Source organism: Ranitomeya imitator, chromosome 2 (assembly GCF_032444005.1).
Source record: "Ranitomeya imitator isolate aRanImi1 chromosome 2, aRanImi1.pri, whole genome shotgun sequence".
Taxonomy (NCBI): Eukaryota; Metazoa; Chordata; class Amphibia; order Anura; family Dendrobatidae; genus Ranitomeya; species Ranitomeya imitator.
The window spans coordinates 361,664,881-361,683,609 of NC_091283.1; the positions used below are offsets into that span (position 1 = coordinate 361,664,881).

An 18,729-nucleotide genomic window follows, 5' to 3' on the forward strand; every position below is an offset into this window, starting at 1 on the left:
ACCATGTATTTCTAGATAGCACTCCGTCCAGATCAAATTCAAGCAAGTTTCTTTAGTCCATGATTGAAAAAAAAAAAAACGCATAAAAACAACTTGCCTTTAGGTTGTTTTTATGCGTTTTTCCTTTTAAATCATGGATTAAATAAATTTGCTTTAATTTTATCTGGACTGAGTGCTATCTAGAAATCAACCTTATATCTTATCCAGTGCTGTGTCCACCAGGGGGATCACCACCCTCCGGCTCCATCACTGCCACCTCTCAGAATTTGGATTTCAGCGTTAAAACTCCTCGTCTTCCTCTCCATACCTGTCCCATTAACTTTAATTTTCTGTTTCTGTAAAAAAACAACTGTCTTAACTCCAGAGATTCACGATAAACTGCGGTAAATAAGCAAACCTTACACCTATGCCATATGTCTCTAAGCTGTGCATAGTTAATGACTCCATATCATAAATTTAATGATGTTTTCCATCCTAAGGGATAAAACTTAATGCACAAAGAAACTAATATGACAGTAGTTTGGATTGCTGAGAGCTACCAGGTCACAGACTATAATTACCCAGAGATGTCGCAGTTTTTCTCTAAAGTAGTTATTGCACAAGATCCTCTCGTTTTATGCCATTCCAATTTTGTTCCTAACCAGGCCCAATATTTCACATCTGACATGACACTTTATGTAGTAATAATTTTAAAATGCTTTACATGATAAAAGTGATTCTGAGTTTGTTGGGTTTTTCTGTGACTCATTGTACTTTTCATTAGTGGTAATTTTAGGTTAATTTGTTTTGAGTTTATTTGTGGAAAAATCTGAAATTTTGGTAATTTTTTTTTAAGAATTATAAAGTTTAAACATTGAATTTGCACACCATTAAAACAAATATTGATGCTACAGAAAATATTTAATAAACAGCCTTTATTGTATTTTTTACTTTACGTCGACAGCATTTCTTAAACATCCTTTTAATTTTTAACTTTTTAAAAGGCTTAAACAACTAATTATCATATGTTCAAGGAAATTTATAAAACCTGAAATTTTTTTTTTTGGCCAAATCACTTTTTTTGTTACTTACATAAACCACATTTAGGAAGTTTAACTCTTCAGGTGTATCACAATAAATTTTGATGTAGGCCAAATTTTTTAAAATTTGACAAGGGGAAATAGGAAAAAATGGACATCGCAATATATTTTGCAACTTCTCGTAAATCGGACCGTATTATACTGTTTGGGCACATGGCAGGGCTCAGAAGGAAAGGAATACCATTTGGCTGTGAGAATACAGATTTTACTGGAATAGTTTCAGGCACCATTTGCCGATCAACTAAGGTGTCAGGAACACTGAAAAAGCAGAGGAAGACTGCATAAAATTTACTGTTTCCCTCAGTGAATTCATGTTTAGGGGTAGTGACTATTTTGGCTGCACATGTATTCTCTGCAAACTAACACACAGTAGATGTTGGAGAATCACAATTGCAAATATACCATTTTTGTACTCAATAAGTTGTGCCCAGCTTGTGCTTCTGGAGACCCACACACTGTAAATGTTTAAGTGGCTTCTTCCCATTACTGCAATGCTAAACATGTGGATGCTAACAGACTTTGGGCACACTGTAAGACTCAAAAGTGAGGGGGACATTTGGTTTTGGGAATGCCGATTTAGCTGGATTGATTTATGGAGGCCATGTTGCATTTCAAGGATTACTGTTAGATTTTTAAAATGTTTTTGTTTTAGTAAATAATTGAATTTTGCTACAAAACGTGCCATTTCTTGGTATTTTAGAAATGTTATAAAAAATATAATTCATCTTAATTATTTCAAAACTAATCTTTGTTCTTGGCAGATGACTGTACCAGGAGATCAGAGGGACAATTGAAATCTTCAATTTTTAAATTAGATGAACTTGATATTAATCAAGATATAACTGACACCTTTACCAATATTCCAGATATATCTTCATCCTCTCACAGCAAAGATCTATTATCTGATCCTTCTAAACAAGTCTCATCTTCTATTTCATCACAGACTCTTAAGAAAAATATTAGTCGCAAAAGAGGCATTAAAAATCTTACAGAAAACAAGCAATTTTCAAGTTTAGAATGTAAAAAAAGTATTTCCCTCAAAATGTCTTTTGTTACAAATCCAAAAATTCACATAGAGGAGAATAGATTTTCTTCTTCAGAGTATGGGAAAAATTGTAACCAGAAATTGGAACATGATAGCCAAAAAAGAGTTCACATAGGGAAGAAGTCATATTCATGTTCCGAATGTGGGAAATGTTTTGCATATAAATCAATTATTGTTGTACATCAGAGAACTCACACAGGGGAGAAGCCATTTTCATGTTCAGAATGTGGTAAATGTTTTGCAAAGAAATCACAATGTGTTGCACATCAGAGAACGCACACAGGGGAGAAGCCATTTTCATGTTCAGAATGTGAGAAATGTTTTGCAAATAAATCAAATCTTGTTGCACATCATAGAACGCACACAGGGGAGAAGCCATTTTCATGTTCAGAATGTGAGAAATGTTTTGCAAAGAAATCAAATTTTGTTATACATCAGAGAACTCACACAGGGGAGAAGCCATTTTCATGTTCAGAATGTGGGAAATGTTTTGCAAAGAAATCACAATGTGTTGCACATCAGAGATTTCACACAGAGGAGAAGCCATTTTCATGTTTAGGATGTAAGAAATGTTTTGCATATAAATCAAGTCTTGTTATACATCAGAGAAGTCACACAGGGGAGAAACCATTTTCATGTTCAGAATGTGGGAAATGTTTTGCAAAGAAATCCCAATTATATACACACCAGAGATGTTACACAGTTAAGAAGCCATTTTTATGTTCAGAAAGTAAGAAATATTTTGGCAACAAAATGAGTCTTTCTAAACATCAAATATCTCACAAAGAGAGAAGTCATTCTCATACCTAGAATGTGGGAAATACAAGAAAACACATAACAGAGAGTTAAAGTAATGACAAAAAAAGTAAATGAGAAGGCAAGTGAGAACTTACCTTTGAATTAAAACATATACGGTTACCAATAAAACATCTGTTATCTAAAATGCAAATTAAATGAAATATTCCGTCTGCATTGAATATTTCAGTCATATATTTATTCGCTTATTGGATAAGAGTATTACTACACCTCCCCTTAAGCCTCCCAGAAACACCCAACATTCTTCCTCCCTCTTCTTCTTAACTCCCGATCTCGGCAATCTACCATTAATCAATCTCTATCAATCCACATTCTCCATGTGTGAACAAACATCATCATTAACTTTTCTGTACTGTGATAATAAATGTTCATATTGTAAATTACCATTTACATATACAGTTAAAACCAGAAGTTTACATACAATATATAAAATTACACATATGCATGTTTTTCTCAATATCTGATGTGAATTCAGTATAAACCTTTCCCCTTTTAGGTCAATTAGGATTACCATCATTATTAATATTTGCCAAATGTAAGTATAATGAATGAGAGAATGTTTAAAGGCATTTTTATTACTTACTGCAAAGTCAAAAGTTTACATACATTTCATTAGTATTTGGTACCATTGCTCTTAAACTGAGTGACTTGGGTCAAACAATTGGGATCTTCTTCCACAATCTTCTCACAATATTTGGTTGGAATTTGGGCCTATTCCTCCTGACAAAACTGGTGTAACTGCTCCAAGTTTGTAGGTCGCCTTGCTCGCATCTGCCTTTTCAGCTTTGTCCATAAATTTTCAGTAGGATCAGGGCTTTGTAATGTCCACTCCAAAGCATTGACTTTTTTATCCTTAAGCCACTTTATCATTTTGGCAGTATACGTCAGGTTATTGTCAATTTGGGAGACGCATTTCCAAACAAGCTTTAACTTCCTGGCTGATGTCTTGAGGTGTTGTTTCAGTATTGCCACATAATCTTCTTTTCTCATGATGCAATCTATTCTGTGGAGTGCACCAGTCTCTCCTGCAGCAAAACAACCCCACAACATGATGGTGCCACCCCTATAATTCACAGTTGGGATGGTGTTCCTAGGCTTTCAAGCTTCTCCCTTTTTCCTCCAAACGTAATGATGGTCATTATGCCCAACAAGTTCAATTTTATTTTCATCAGACCACAGGACATGTCTCCAAAAATGAAAGCTTGTGTGCATTTGCAAGCATTAATCTGCCTTTTTTATGTTTCTTTTGGAGTAATGTCTTCTTCTTGGCAGAGTGGCCTTTCAGCCCATGTTGATACAGTAATGGTTTCACGTTAATATTAACACAATCTTACCAGCTTCCACCATCCTCTTCATAAGGTGTTTTGCTTTTATCCTTGAATTGATATTCACTTGTCGGACCAAAGCACTCTCTGACACAGAACCCATCTCCTTTCTGAGCAGTATGATGGCTTAACATTCCCATCTTGTTTGTACTTGCATATAATTGTACAGATGAACGAGGCACCTTCAGGTATCTTAAAATTGTACCCAAGGATGAGTTAGACTTGTGCAAGTCCACAATTCTCTTCCTGATATTCTGGCTCATTTCTTGAGACTTTCCCATGATGCTACACAAAGAAGCAGTGTGTTTCAAGTGTGCAATAAAATACATCCACAGGTGTGTCGCTAATTAACTGAGATGTTGCCAAAAAAACTATCGAAAGCTTCTAAACACATGACATCATCATATGGGCAGTCCAGAATTGTTTAAAGGCATAGTAATCTTAGTGTATGTAAACTTTTGACTTTGCAGTAAGTAATAAAAATGCGTTAAACATTCTCTCCCTCTCTCTCATTTTTCTGTCATTTGGCAAATATTGATAATTATGGAAATCCTAATTGACCTAAAACGGGAAAGGTTTATTCTGATTTCATGTCAGATATTGAGAAAATTATGCATATGTGTCTTTTTATATAGTGTTTGTATACTTCTGGTTTCAACTGATGATCAATTCCTTTGTTAGAAAGTCTGGTGTGATCCATTCCAATTAAAATATGTCTCCCTCTCTCCTTTAACCTTATCTCAATTTGAAACTCTGGGGTAAGATTATCTATTCAGAGACCCCTCTACAGGAATATTAGGAATACATCAACATCACATATTTTATACAGATGTATAGTGCTATCTCCATAGTTCTTTATACAAGGACATATAGATCAGACAAGGTCCTCATATTTAGGCAGTTTCTATTACGGTATTTTCAAACGCTCTTTTTATGAACAAGATCAGAATCTCATTATAGCGAGTAGAGAAGCTCCAGGGACAAAGACCCCATGTTGTGCTAACAAGCTGGAGGCCCCACGCCCATAAAATCTGGGCACCGTGCCACAATACTTTTATTTTGTTTTTAGTGTTTCTTTTAGAAACTACAGTTCTGTAGTAATGACTTTATCACGTTTTGTAGGAGGGTTCGTCTAAATCCATCTAAATGTTAAAAATGTATGTGCCACAAACAATAAATGTCCTACCGAAGTTTTACCGTGTATGTCCAGTGTCCATTCTTCTACATTCCGTAATTTAAAAAAAACACATGGAATCTCCAGCCAAACCTGCTGATTATGATTTTACAATTGTAATGACTTTACTTCATAAAATCCTGGTCTGTGTATCAAAGTTGTGTTAGACCTGGAACTATTGATAAAAACATCTAGGAGGGAGGTAAAATTCCTCCAGAAAAAGAGGGCAACCAGAGCACAGACGAATGATTGTAGCTGGTAAGAGGCTGTCCACACACTTCGATCTCACTAAATGTTATCAGGCGTCTTCCTCTTATTAGAAGCCAGGAGGAGACCATGCCCTTGATCTGTGACATAATGTCCCAGAATAGAGAACCATCACTGTGAACAGTAGATACTGTCCGGATTAGAAACAGCGCTATGGATATAAGTTCTGTAGTTTATGATGGTTTTTCCACGAGAATACTTTATGTCCCTGGGATATCCCTTTAAAGGTTGGCTTTTGCTGCAAGGTAATAGAGCAACAGGTTTGGAAGTGCCAGTCGTCCATCATCTTTAGCTCTTTATAACACTTCTAGTTTTAGAAGATTAAAAATCATGGTTATTCAAAAAAATATTGATTTCTTAACTTTTCCTGAGTTAAAACATGAGTATTGTTTCTAAATGATTATGAACTTGTTTTCTTTGCATTATTTGAGGTCTGAAAGCACTGGGGTTTTTTTATTTTGACCATTTTTCTTTGTCAGAGAACAATTACAAAATTTATTGTTGGGAAATTCGGAGACATTTCAGAAGTTTATAGAATAAGTGAACAATTTACATTTTACTCAAAAATACCTACAAAGAGAAAAATCAGACAAACTGAACATTTTTCAGTGGTCTCTTAATTTTTGCCAGATCTGTATGTGTACATACAAGTGCTTCTCACTAAATCCACAATCCTAGGGAAGACCGCTGACTTGACAGATGTCCAGAAGGCAGTCATTGACACACTCCACAAGGAGGGTAAGCCACAAAAAGTCATTGCTAAAGGAGCTTGCTGTTCTCAAAAAGTTAATTTTTTCAGTTCTTCAGTACAAAAAGTAAAACTGATATAGAGTCATTACAAACATAGTGATTTATTTCAAGTGTTTATTTCTTTTAATGTTGATGATTATGGCTTACAGCCAATGAAAACACAAAAGTCATTGTCTCAGTAAATTACAATAATTAACAAAAACACCTGCAAAAGCTTCCTAAGCATTTAAACAGGTCCCTTAGTCTGTTTCACTAGGCTCCACAATCATAGGGAAGACTGCTGACTTGACATATGTCCAGAAGGCAGTCATTGGCACACTCCACAAGGAGGGTAAGCCACAAAAGGTTATTGTTAAAAAAGCTGGCTGTTCAGAGAGAGCTGTATCCAAGCATATTAATGGAAAGTTGAGTGGAAGGAACAAGTGTGGTAGAAAAAAGTGCACAAGCAACTGGGATAACCGCAGCCTTGAAAAGATTGTTAAAAAAAAGGCCATTCAAAAATTTGGGGCAGATTCACAAGGAATGGATTGCTGCTGGAATCATTGCTTCAAGAACCACCACACAAAGACATATACAGGACATGGGCTACAACTGTCACATTCCTTGTGTCAATCCACTTATGACGAGTTGAGTGAATTTGCTCAGGTTCCTGCTTATTCAGTAAGCTAGAGGGAACCCAGCTTTACTGGATTGCGCCGGCTGATCAGTTGTCCAGCGCCACAGCTGCATGTGTTGTGGCTGTGTGACAGTCATGACACATGCATAGAGGGCCCAACACACAGGCTCTCCATGCATGTATCGTGACTGTTACACAGCCGCAACACATGCAACTGCGGTGACAGACAGCTGATTAGCCAGCGCGATCCAGGAAGCCGGGTTCCCTCTGCAGCTTATTCGGCAAGCGCTGTAGCTTGCCGAATAAGCAGGAACTCGTGCAAATTCACTCAACTCTACTCATGACCAATAGACAGTGCCAGAATTGTCTTACCTGGGCCAAGGAGAAAAACATTAAGCTACTTACTGGTAGCGGCATTTTTCGGAGGCCTATGACAGCACACGAGAGAGGGGATCCGCCCTTAAGGAACAGGAAACCTACAGATACAAAAGGGCGGCACCTCTCCCCATGCATCAGTTGTATTTCAGAGCCTGAGAGGACTACTGCGGTTAGTGGTACACAAATATACATTATAAACATTATATATATTTTGAAACAAAATAACCCATTATTGTAACAAGACACCATACGTGAGATTTACATATTACGCTATATACATATCAGGAAGTGTTACCCCCACGTGAATAGGGAGGGAACTAAGGGTGCTGTCATGGGCCTCCGAAAAATGGCGCTACCAGTAAGTAGCTTAATGCTTTATTCGGACTCCCATGACAACACACGAGAGATTTAAGGTACCGTCACACTTAGCGACGCTGCAGCGATACCGACAACGATCCGGATCGCTGCAGCGTCGCTGTTTGGTCGCTGGAGAGCTGTCACACAGACAGCTCTCCAGCGACCAACGATGCCGGTAACCAGGGTAAACATCGGGTAACTAAGTGCAGGGCCGCGCTCAGTAACCCGATGTTTACCCTGGTTACCATCCTAAAAGTAAAAACAAACAAACAGTACATACTTACCTACAGCCGTCTGTCCTCCAGCGCTGTGCTCTGCACTCCTCCTGTACTGTCTGTGAGCACAGCGGCCGGAAAGCAGAGCGGTGACGTCACCGCTCTGCTTTCCGGCTGACCGACGCTCACAGCCAGTACAGGAGGAGTGCAGAGCACAGCGCTGGAGGACAGACGGCTGTAGGTAAGTATGTAGTGTTTGTTTTTTTTACTTTTAGGATGGTAACCAGGGTAAACATCGGGTTACTAAGCGCGGCCCTGCGCTTAGTTACCCGATGTTTACCCTGGTTACCAGTGAAGACATCGCTGAATCGGTGTCACACACGCCGATTCAGCGATGTCTGCGGGGAGTCCAGCGACAAAATAAAGTTCTGGACTTTCTTCCCCGACCAGCGATCTCCCAGCAGGGGCCTGATCGCTGCTGCCTGTCACACTGGACGATATCGCTAGCGAGGACGCTGCAACGTCACGGATTGCTAGCGATATCGTCTAGTGTGACGGTACCTTTACAGAGATGTAAGCTACCTTAGGGAGGGACTATAGTTTGTAGCACCCTTAACCCGAAGGAGAGATCAGAGGAGGACCCCAAATCCAACCGATAGTGTTTAAAGAAAGTGGAAGGGGATGACCATGTGGCCACCTTACATATCTGCTCCACTGACACTCCAGATCTTTCCGCCCAGGATGACGCCATGGCCCGGGTGGAATGTGCCTTTAGATTCTGCGGAGCTGGACCCCCACCTGCTGTATAAGCTAGAGAGATAGTTTCCCTAATCCATTTAGCCAGTAAATATTTTGATACTCTAAACCCTTTCCTTGGACCTTGGAAGGAAAGAAGCAGTGCTCCATCTTTCTTCCAATTATCAGTAGCTGAAATATACTGAAGAAGAGATCTCCTGACGTCTAACGTATGAAGCTCCTGCTCTTTAGGATTAGAGGGATTAGGAATAGAGGACGGCAAAACTATCCTATGATCTATGGAAACGTGTCGCCACCTTTGGTAGATATGCTGGGTCTGGTCTAAGGACTACTCTGTCTGACAAGATTTCAGTGTATGGAGGAGCTCTGGAAAGCGCCTGTATATCCCCTATCCTGCGAGCTGAGGTTATGGCAATCAGGAAGGCTGTCTTAAGTGTCAACATTTTGATCGAGGCCTCCTGCAGAGGTTCAAAGGGAGGTTTAGTTAGAGAGGACAGAACTAAATTTAAATCCCATGGAACTGTTCTGTCTTTATGCACTGGTGTAGATCTACTAACTGCCTTCATAAACCTCGCTATCCAGTAGTTATTAGCTATATTACAGGAAAACAGGACACCTAAAGCTGAGACCTGTACTCTAAGGGTACTAGGAGAGAGTTTTAACTCGAACCCCTTCTATAGGAACTCTAGAATTTGTTGTATTGGCACCCCGTCTTGGATATTAAACTTTGAACAAGTCAAGAACTTTCTCCAAGTCCTAGAGTAGATTCTCGTAGTTATTTGCTTTCTACTCTTTAGGAGTGTCTCTACTAAGTTTGGAGAGAAGCCTTTCCCCACTAATAGTAACCGTTCAAACTCCACGCCGTTAAATGGAGCGCCGCCACTTGTGGATGGGAGATCGGTCCCTGAGAAAGCAAGTTCGGGATCTCTGGCAGTACCCAGGGGACCGCTACGGACATTGTCTTGAGCCAGGCAAAACAGGTTCTTCTGGGCCAAAAGGGGGCGATAAGGATGACTTTCGCTCGATCCTCCCTGATTTTCCTCACCACTAGAGGTATCAGGTTCAGTGGTGGGAAAGCATAGGCCAGTGGAAAATCCCATTTTATCAGAAACGCGTCCACCGCCAGGGGATTCTCCCTGGGATTTAGGGAGCAAAAAAGTTTTACTTTTCTGTTGTTTCTGGTGGCGAATAGATCCACCACTGGTTGACCCCATCTGCGGACAATAAGATTGAAAATGTCCTCGTTGAGAGACCACTCTCCCTGTTTTAACACATTTCGGCTGAGGAAATCTGCCACATTTTCTTTTCCTTTGATGTGAAGAGCTGTCAAAGATAGAAAATTGAGCTCTGCCACCTGGAACAACCGATCCGTGATCTGCATTAAAGTTTCGGAACGAGTTCCCCCTTGCCGGTTTATGTAAGCGACCGCCACTCTGTTGTCCGACAGAATTCTGACGTGCTGGCCCTGCAGATATACGAGGAATTTTTTAACAGCCAATTCAACCGCCAACAACTCTCTTTGGTTTGATGAGAATGTTGTGAAGGGTTCCCACTGTCCCTGGACCACCATGTCCCCCATATAGGCTCCTCACCCCGAAGAGCTGGCATCTGTGGTTATCACCTGGGTGACATCTACCATCCAGGGAACCCCTGCTGATAAATTCCGTTTATCTAGCCACCACCTAAGGGAATTCAATGTTATCGGCCTCAACGTTAATTTCTCATTCAATGCGCCTTCTAAGGCTCTGTCATGGAACAGGACTTCTCTTTGTAGGGACCTGGTGTTGAACTGAGCCCACTTAACTGCTGGAATGCAAGATGTGAGTGACCCAAGTAGAGACATTGCTTGCCTAAGTGTCATGGAAGGTGTATTGATTGCTTTTAATACAAAATTCTGAATTTGGTCTATTTTCTCTATAGGGAGGAGACACTGCTGTGTCACCACTGAATTCAACATTAATCCCAGAAATTTTAGAACATTTAGGGGCTGTAATTTAGATTTTTCAAAATTTATGATCCAACCCAACCGTTCTAGTTTGGTTTTAGCAACCTCCCATTGTGACAGACAATGATCTACCGAGTTACCTACAATGAGGAAATCATCTAAGTAGGGGATTATAAGGACATTTGACTCTCTTAAATGCGCCATGACTTCCGCGATTATTTTAGTAAAGACTCTAGGTGCCGAGGTGATCCCAAAAGGGAGCGCCCTGAATTGAAAATGTTGAATCCTACCCCCCATTAGTATCGCTACCCTCAGGTATCGTTGGAAATCAGCATGGATGAGTACATGAAAGTAGGCATCTTTCAAATCCACTACTACCATGAAACAGTTGTTGAAAAGCATTTTTATTGTCGAATTGATGGACTCCATTTTGAAAGTATGTTTCACCAAAAACTTATTGAGACCCTTAAGATTTATAATGGTCCTGTAAGATTTATCAGGCTTCTGGATTAGGAACAGGGGAGAGTAAAACCCTTTCCCTGCCTGAGAATACGGCACTTCTACTAAAACATTTTTGGAGCAAAGAGTCCTCACTTCCTCTTCTAGGGCGAATTGTTCAGTGGGAGATGAGCGCCAGGGTGTTAACCTAAATTTGTCCTGTGGAATATGAACAAATTCCAGCTTGAGACCATGGGAAACAGTGTCTTTTATCCAAACGCTGTTTGTGATTTTCGACCACTCTGCCGAGAATTGCAATAGTCTCCCTCCCACTGGAATTGCCAGTCATTGATCTTGTTTTTTATTTTCTGTTGGGTTACGGCGAAACATGAGACCTGTACCTCGTTTTCGCCTATCCTCCCATCTGGGACGATCTCTCCCTGGTGAGAAGGTGCGCCTTCTTTTGTTGAAGGGACGACGGTATGGATTGAAAAAGTTGGGAAACTTTTTCTTATCATCCCCTGCTTTCTCCAGGAGTTCATCCAGGGTAGGCCCAAATAAATACTCGCCTTTACAAGGGATAGCGCAGAGCTTTGCTTTTGCCTGCATATCCCCCGGCCAGCATTTCAACCATAGGGCTCTCCTTGCAGCATTAGAAAGTCCTGCTGCTCTAGCTGCCAACTTTACGGAGTCAATTGAGGCGTCCGATAAAAAAGCCGCCCCCTCCTGGATTACAGGTAATGCTGCGAGTATGGAATCTCTAGAGGCCCCTTGTTTTAATTGGGTCTCTAACTGGTCCAGCCAGACCATCATTGACCTTGCCGTGCAGGTTGAAGCTACCGCAGGTCTCAAGGAGCCAGCTGCCATTTCCCATGTCCCCTTTAGGAAGATATCCACTTTCCTATCCAGGGGGTCTTTAAGCGTTCCCATATCCTCAAATGGGAGAGAAGAATGCTGTAGATAAGCCCATGATGCTGGTGGCCTTATCTCATATACGATTTTTGGGGTGACAAATTCCCTTTAGTAGCCTAGAAAGGGACCATGCTTATTGCCCCCTGGCTAAAAACATCTGCCCCAGCCACCCCAGAAAAGGTGCATCTGTAAGATGCGCCAATTCCAGCACTTAACCTTTCTCTTCCCACTGCCCTGTAGCATTGGCATATGGGGTAAAAAGGGGTTAGTGTCACCTTTGTATTGTAAAGTGACATTAAGCCGGCTTAGTAATGGAGAGGTGTCAATAACACACCTATCCATTACTGATCCTATAGTTTGTAAAGGGTTAAATAAACACACATGCAGAATAAAGAATTTTAATTAAAACACTAAACACTTTCCATTTTATTGTTACTGTTAATCAAAGCAAAGTTGCTAATGCGACTATCCTGGCTGTAAACTACTAGGGAATGAATAAAATGCTGGGAGCAGAGCTTCAGTGACTAGCGGTGATGTCACCGAAGCTGAGCTCCCTGCCGGCATGAGCTCAATTGAACTCTTGAGCGTGGGAAAATGCCAGCTGATTTTCCCACACTCAAGAGTTCATCTGAGTTCAGACCAGCAGGGAGTGCAACTTTGGTGACATCACCGCTAGTCTCTGAAGCTCTGCTCCCAGCATTGCATTCATTCCCCAGTAGTTTACAACCGGGATAGTTGCATTAGCACCGCTCCCGGTTGTAAACTGAAGTTCATCAAGAGCATGCCAAGAGTGTGCAAAGCAGTCATCAAAGCAAAAGGTGGCTACTTTTCAGAACCTAGAATATAAGACATAATTTCAGTTTGTTTCACACTTTCTTGTTAAGTATATAATTCCACATGTGTTAATTCATAGTTTTGATGCCTTCAGTGTGAATATACAATTTTCATAGTCATGAAAATACAGAAAAATCTTTAAATGAGAAGGTGTGTCCAAACTTTTGGTCTGTACTGTATATATGGGGGAACCAGGATGCATATATATATATATGGGGGGCTAGGATGGTTATATGGGGGGCAGGACAAGGGACCAGGATGCATAGATATGGGGGCGAGGATGAATATTTATGGGGGAGCCAGGATGCATATATATGGGTGGCCAAGATGGATATATCAGGGGGCGTGGCTATGTAAGCCCTGAGTAGTTGCATGTGAGGGGAGCTCCAGCCATCTGTACATTATCCTGCATCATACCTGACACCTGAGGCTCTGGTAAGCCTGTAAACTTCATCATCCTGGGGTGGATTTAGCCTGGCTCCAGAGGAGCTGTTTTGGGAACAGGAAATCACACATAATACAGCTCTGGAGGTGTCAGCGGCCATCTTGGGTCCTAGCTCTGAGGCGCACAGAGAGAGAGCAGTGAGAGCACTCCCTCCCCTCAGCCTGCCAGGGGATCTGACCTTTATTACATACAACGTGGGAGCTGTGGTGTAGAGCCCTGAATAAGGGACCCACAGCCAGCGTTTATCTGCTGGATACAGGAGCTAAGGAGGAATCTGCCATATTCGCTGACCATTATGCACTAATGCTTTGTACTTTAGTAGGAACCCCCTCCAAATTATGCAATCTCTGCAATGTGGATAAATATAGAATCTCACAAGAACATACCGAAGCCCAAACAACTAGACTGGTAAAAAGTTATAGAATGGTATTTGTAAACTCTCCTGATAATCCTACTGTCCAGAAAGGTAATGGATTCTGAGCTAGTATGTATGACATGGAATGTAAGGGTTCATACTCACTTGCGAGAAACTTGGATGAGTCTCGCACGTCAATACATGCATAGGGATACATGCAGCTGCACGCTCCGCTCCTAAGTGCTGGGTGCAGTGCCGGGTATTGACGTGTGAGACTCATCCGAGTTTCTCGCAGGTGAGTATGAGCCCTTAGGGGCATAAAATCCCCACAGAAAATAATTAAAGTTTTTTCCGCAGGTAAAGAAATACCACCCTCATATAATAGCCCTCACTAGAGATAAAGCCAAATGGATCCATAAGCCATGTGTGCAATGGTCGTTACACTCCTTCCACACGAGCCATTCAAGAGGAGTATCTCTTCTTACACATAAGTCAGTAAGATGTGAGGTTAAGGCCTTCCACAGAGACCTGGAGGGACGCTTTGTATTTGTCCACGCGAATATTAATTCTAAAAATTATGTTATTCTCTGTATTTATAATGCACCACCATCCAATATAAGCATTGTAAAAAAAAGCTGTGAGATTTGCGTTGAACTACCCAGAGGCATATATTTTATGCATGGGTTATTTTAACCTCGTAATGGACAACACCCTAGATAGACTACGACAAGATAGTGGTGACATTCCAACGACACCTTCTCCCACCAACATGGCTACATATATGCAAGGGAATGGTTGGATAGACCTGTGGAGATTGAGACACCCGAGCACAAGAGAATACACTTGTCACTCCTCTACCAGAAGCACCTTGTCACATCTGGACTATATATTTGGCTCTAATAATTTGGCGTTATGGGTAGATAAAGTAGAACATGGGGGCAGAGGAGTGTCAGACCACAGCCCGGTGGTGTTAACTCTTAAGTTTGGTTGTATCACTCGCAGACCATTTTGGAAATTAAATTCATTCTGGCTTAAATTAATTGGCCCATATGACAGAACAACTACACAACTAGACTGTTTTATATCAACACATACTGAACCCCTTTATGTCAACTTATTCTGGGACATATTGAAAGCATATCTAAGGGGCTGTCTATCATCTACAATCTCATACGTTAAGAGTCACATCCAGGGAAGATGCAGAAATAGAGGTTAAATTAAAAGAATCTGAAAAGAAAAATATTGCAGATCCCTAGAGTGGCAACAGGTCAGAATGGCTCTGCTCTCATAGATTGTACAAACAACACCTAGAAGCTAAATCTTAACGGAAATTATTCTTCACAAGGCAATCCTACTTTGAATTGGGTAACCAATCTAGCAGGTTATTGGCTTACATGGCCCATCAACATAATGCATCTAACACCATACTTCAAATTAGGAGGCCAGATGGCACTATAGCCACCTCTGCTGAAGACATACTCAATTTCATGATTACTATAAATCACTATATCAGTCCAAAAGTGACTTTAACTCTGCACACTGCCTCTCATACCTGTCAGACTTCTGATTCCCGGAACTGACACATTCTCAGCAATCCATTCTGGAGGCAGATTTTACATCGGATGAGATAATTACTGCTATTAAAGAAATGGCTAAAGGAAATACAACGGGTCCAGATGGTTTTCCCATTGAGTTATACAGCAAATACCAAGATACTCTAGCTCCCCTTTTATCGGATGTCTTCGAGCAGACCAAACAAGGGGAACGCTTACCAAACTCCTTTTATGAGGCAAACATAATAGTTCTTTAAAAAAGAAGGGAAAGACCCACTAGAATGTGAAACATACTGTCCAATCTCATTAGTAAATGTAGATTATAAGATATTCACAAAAATTCTAGTCACTATCCTTAACCCTGCTGTACTGTTCGGGTCAATATGACCCGAAATGATTTTTGAGACCCTGTAGATTTTTTTATATGAGGATTTGAAACTAGTGGTATCTTGACGTCTCATTTGTGGAGCTCTATATATTTTTTTGTTTTGTTTACTTTTTGCTACACGCTGATTGTTACATTGTACTGTTCGGGTCAATATGACCCGATAGCATTTTATACTGTTCTACAGGTCTCTGATTATTTCTGACTGCAAAAGTTATGTTTTTTTATGTGTACTTCATCTCAAAATGGTGGTGGTTTCACTGTTCTTATCAGTAAACAAGTAATTATCTAGTATTATCCATTTTCTGTTTGTGAGAGAGGAGACTGGTTGTCTATCATTCAAAGGCTGGGGGTTTCACTGTCATCAGTAATCAAGTATTTATTTAGTCAAATGCATTTTCAGTTTGTGAGAGAAGACACTGTTGTCTTATAAATTGGACACCAGTCATTTGACTAAGGGTACCGTCACACAGTGGCACTTTGATCGCTAGGACGGCACGATCCGTGACGTTCCAGCGATATCGTTACGATCTCGCTGTGTCTGACACGCTACTGCGATCAGGGACCCCGCTGAGAATCGTACGTCGTAGCAGATCGTCTGAAACTTTCTTTCGTCGCTGGATCTCCCGCTGACATCGCTGAATCTGCGTGTGTGACGCCGATTCAGCGATGTCTTCACTGGTAACCAGGGTAAACATCGGGTTACTAAGCGTGTGAAGGAACAAATTATGAAAGATTCTCCATTTTGTGCTTTGACTCCATTTTGTTGTTGGTTAAAGATAAATTCTGTTATTTACTTAGGTAGAAGGTTACAGCTGCTATGAACTAACTGTCCTGTTTCTGACGAAGATAATATTTTGTTATTCAGCTAGTCTATGGTTCATAATTGGTATAAAGACCTTGAGTGTTCTAATTGGAGCCGAGCCAGATAAGAGACTCGTGGGGGTATCGCTATACAAGACTGAGGCATCTGTTAATATGTTTTTCTATGCCAAAAAGACATGACCATATCTGTAGTTCCCATTTTTCCTGTATCCTCATGGGTTAAGTTTTTCCTGTATTCTTATAGGTTAAGAACTGTGAACGTGTTCTTATGCTGATTGGTTGAAGTATAATTTCTATGACTATGAAAAGTCAGACAATAAAACGGGGGCCCAGAGATCTGCTCGATCCCCCACACAGAGGCACGAGTCTCCGTCTGGTCATTTTCAGTTGCCGGCAACGCCCTGTAGAATAATCTGGAAATCACTGAGTCAACCGTGAAGGATCACTTTAGATCCTCCCTCAACAGCTTGGCGCCTGAAAACGTGGGGCCCCAACCAGGAACGCCTCTGCCCCCCGGAGGACAACAAGACAAAGGACCCTCAGAGCGGACACAGGCACTGGAAAATTGGGACTGATCATCCCCCACAACAACCACGGTAAGTTGGCAGTTATACTGTCCAGACTGACCGTTTGGTGTGGTTTTCCTGTGTTTGTTGCTGCAAGGAGGATCTGAGGTTTGTCCCCGATGGTGGGTGATTTTTGGGTGGAATCATATAGAGGTGTAGTTCCGTTGGGAGCCCAGTGCTCGAACCGTACCTCATAAGGGACGGACACCCCGGATTGACCAGTGATGTAATTCTCTTTATAGTCAAAATATCCTGAATTCCTGATCATTATTAGAATCAGGCGCGGTGAGGTGATCGAAGATTGGGTAGGATACGTAACTCAGGAATATATAGAAGTATACAATATATATATCCAGAGGTATTCGGAGGGATGTCTAAGACGCCCTCCTCCTTTCACTGAGTACCGCGTTTTTGGGTTGTCCCAGTGGGGGACAGGTAAACCTAGTGGAATAGACTATATACGGCCGCTCTGGTACTATGCACGACAAAGTAAGGATATTTAGCTCTAAAGGAGAATCATGTTTCCATGGAAGTAAGAGAAGACTTTGAATTTGTGTGTTGAATCTGATACTGTTAGCCCAAAGATGAGGAAAATATTCTCAATGATTGGTTTTTCTAAGGTGTTCTGGCATATGAATTGTGCGATGAAGGTTTTGTAGAAATTAATTAAGTCTGAGAACTGCTGCATTCTGTTTCTGTGTATAGATTTCCAAAATATCCGATGGAAGGGGTCAAACAGCTGCGCTATTGCTTTCTTTTGTGTTGAGGAATGCTGTGATGTTCTTATCAGTTCTGTGTTTCTGGTATGGAGGGGGCAAGTCGCTGCGTCCTCTCGGAATTTTCTATCCTTGTGTTGTGTAGTATGTGCAATAGTACAATGTTGTATTGAATTAGAAAGAAATATCGTAAGTTCAAGTTGGAATTTGAAAGTGAAAGAATTGTGCCTATTTTAGAAGAAAACATGTAAGAGATTGTTTGGTTATCAGTGTAAGTAATTAAAAGATTGGTAAAAGATTTATCTGCTTCAAGTTGAGTGGTTGATATATAGCAAATTAAGGATTAACAGAGAAAGTGAATTCAGATTTGTTTTTGTTACGTTGAAAAAGGAAAGTTGTCTATTACTATGACAAAAACTGGATGTTTGTGGTGCAAGAAGGAACTGAAAAAGTGATTGAGGGTAATGTGTTAGAAAGACAAACAATTAAAAATGATAATCTGAAACAGGGGGGCTCCCTGCTAGATGATAAGGTCTCTCCCCAGGAAATTAAGCCTTTTCTCCCGACTGTAAGCCCTATGCCCCTCAACCCCAAAGCTCCAATATATCCTGGGTTGCCAAAACTATGATCCTGCCGGGTGGATTTGTGATGTGTGCAGAGTTACTAATTCTCAGTGGAGAGACGTCTGTTACAATTGTGGAGCGAGGAGACCCGGGGTCGTAGCCCCCACCTTTCCCTTGCTAAACGCTGACGGCACTTATTATCAGCCACCGCCAGCACCAGTCCCTGCTATGCTTAGTATTGCTGGTGGTTATGAGTATCCACCCCCTCCTACTTTAGTCACCCGATTCAGAAATACCCCCCATGGTTTTCTATAGACAAATAGCAGCGAATCGAGAGATTTATTCCACTCCCCGGAAAGATCTGTTACACTTACTCCATGTGAAGGCTGGAGAGGGATATTTTCCAATTACTGA

General features: G+C 41.0%; 1 protein-coding gene across 1 annotated transcript in view; it reads left to right on the forward strand.

The window, feature by feature from the left end:
• LOC138663848 (gastrula zinc finger protein XlCGF57.1-like) overlaps nucleotides 1-5,461 on the forward strand; it is a 56,479-nt gene extending 51,018 nt beyond the window's left edge. The window contains exon 4 of the mRNA XM_069750201.1: nucleotides 1,841-5,461. Coding sequence (XP_069606302.1) covers nucleotides 1,841-2,934 — 1,094 coding nt within the window. The 3' untranslated portion in view covers nucleotides 2,935-5,461. The remainder of the gene's footprint in view (nucleotides 1-1,840) is intronic.
• Nucleotides 5,462-18,729: the final 13,268 nt, after the last annotated feature.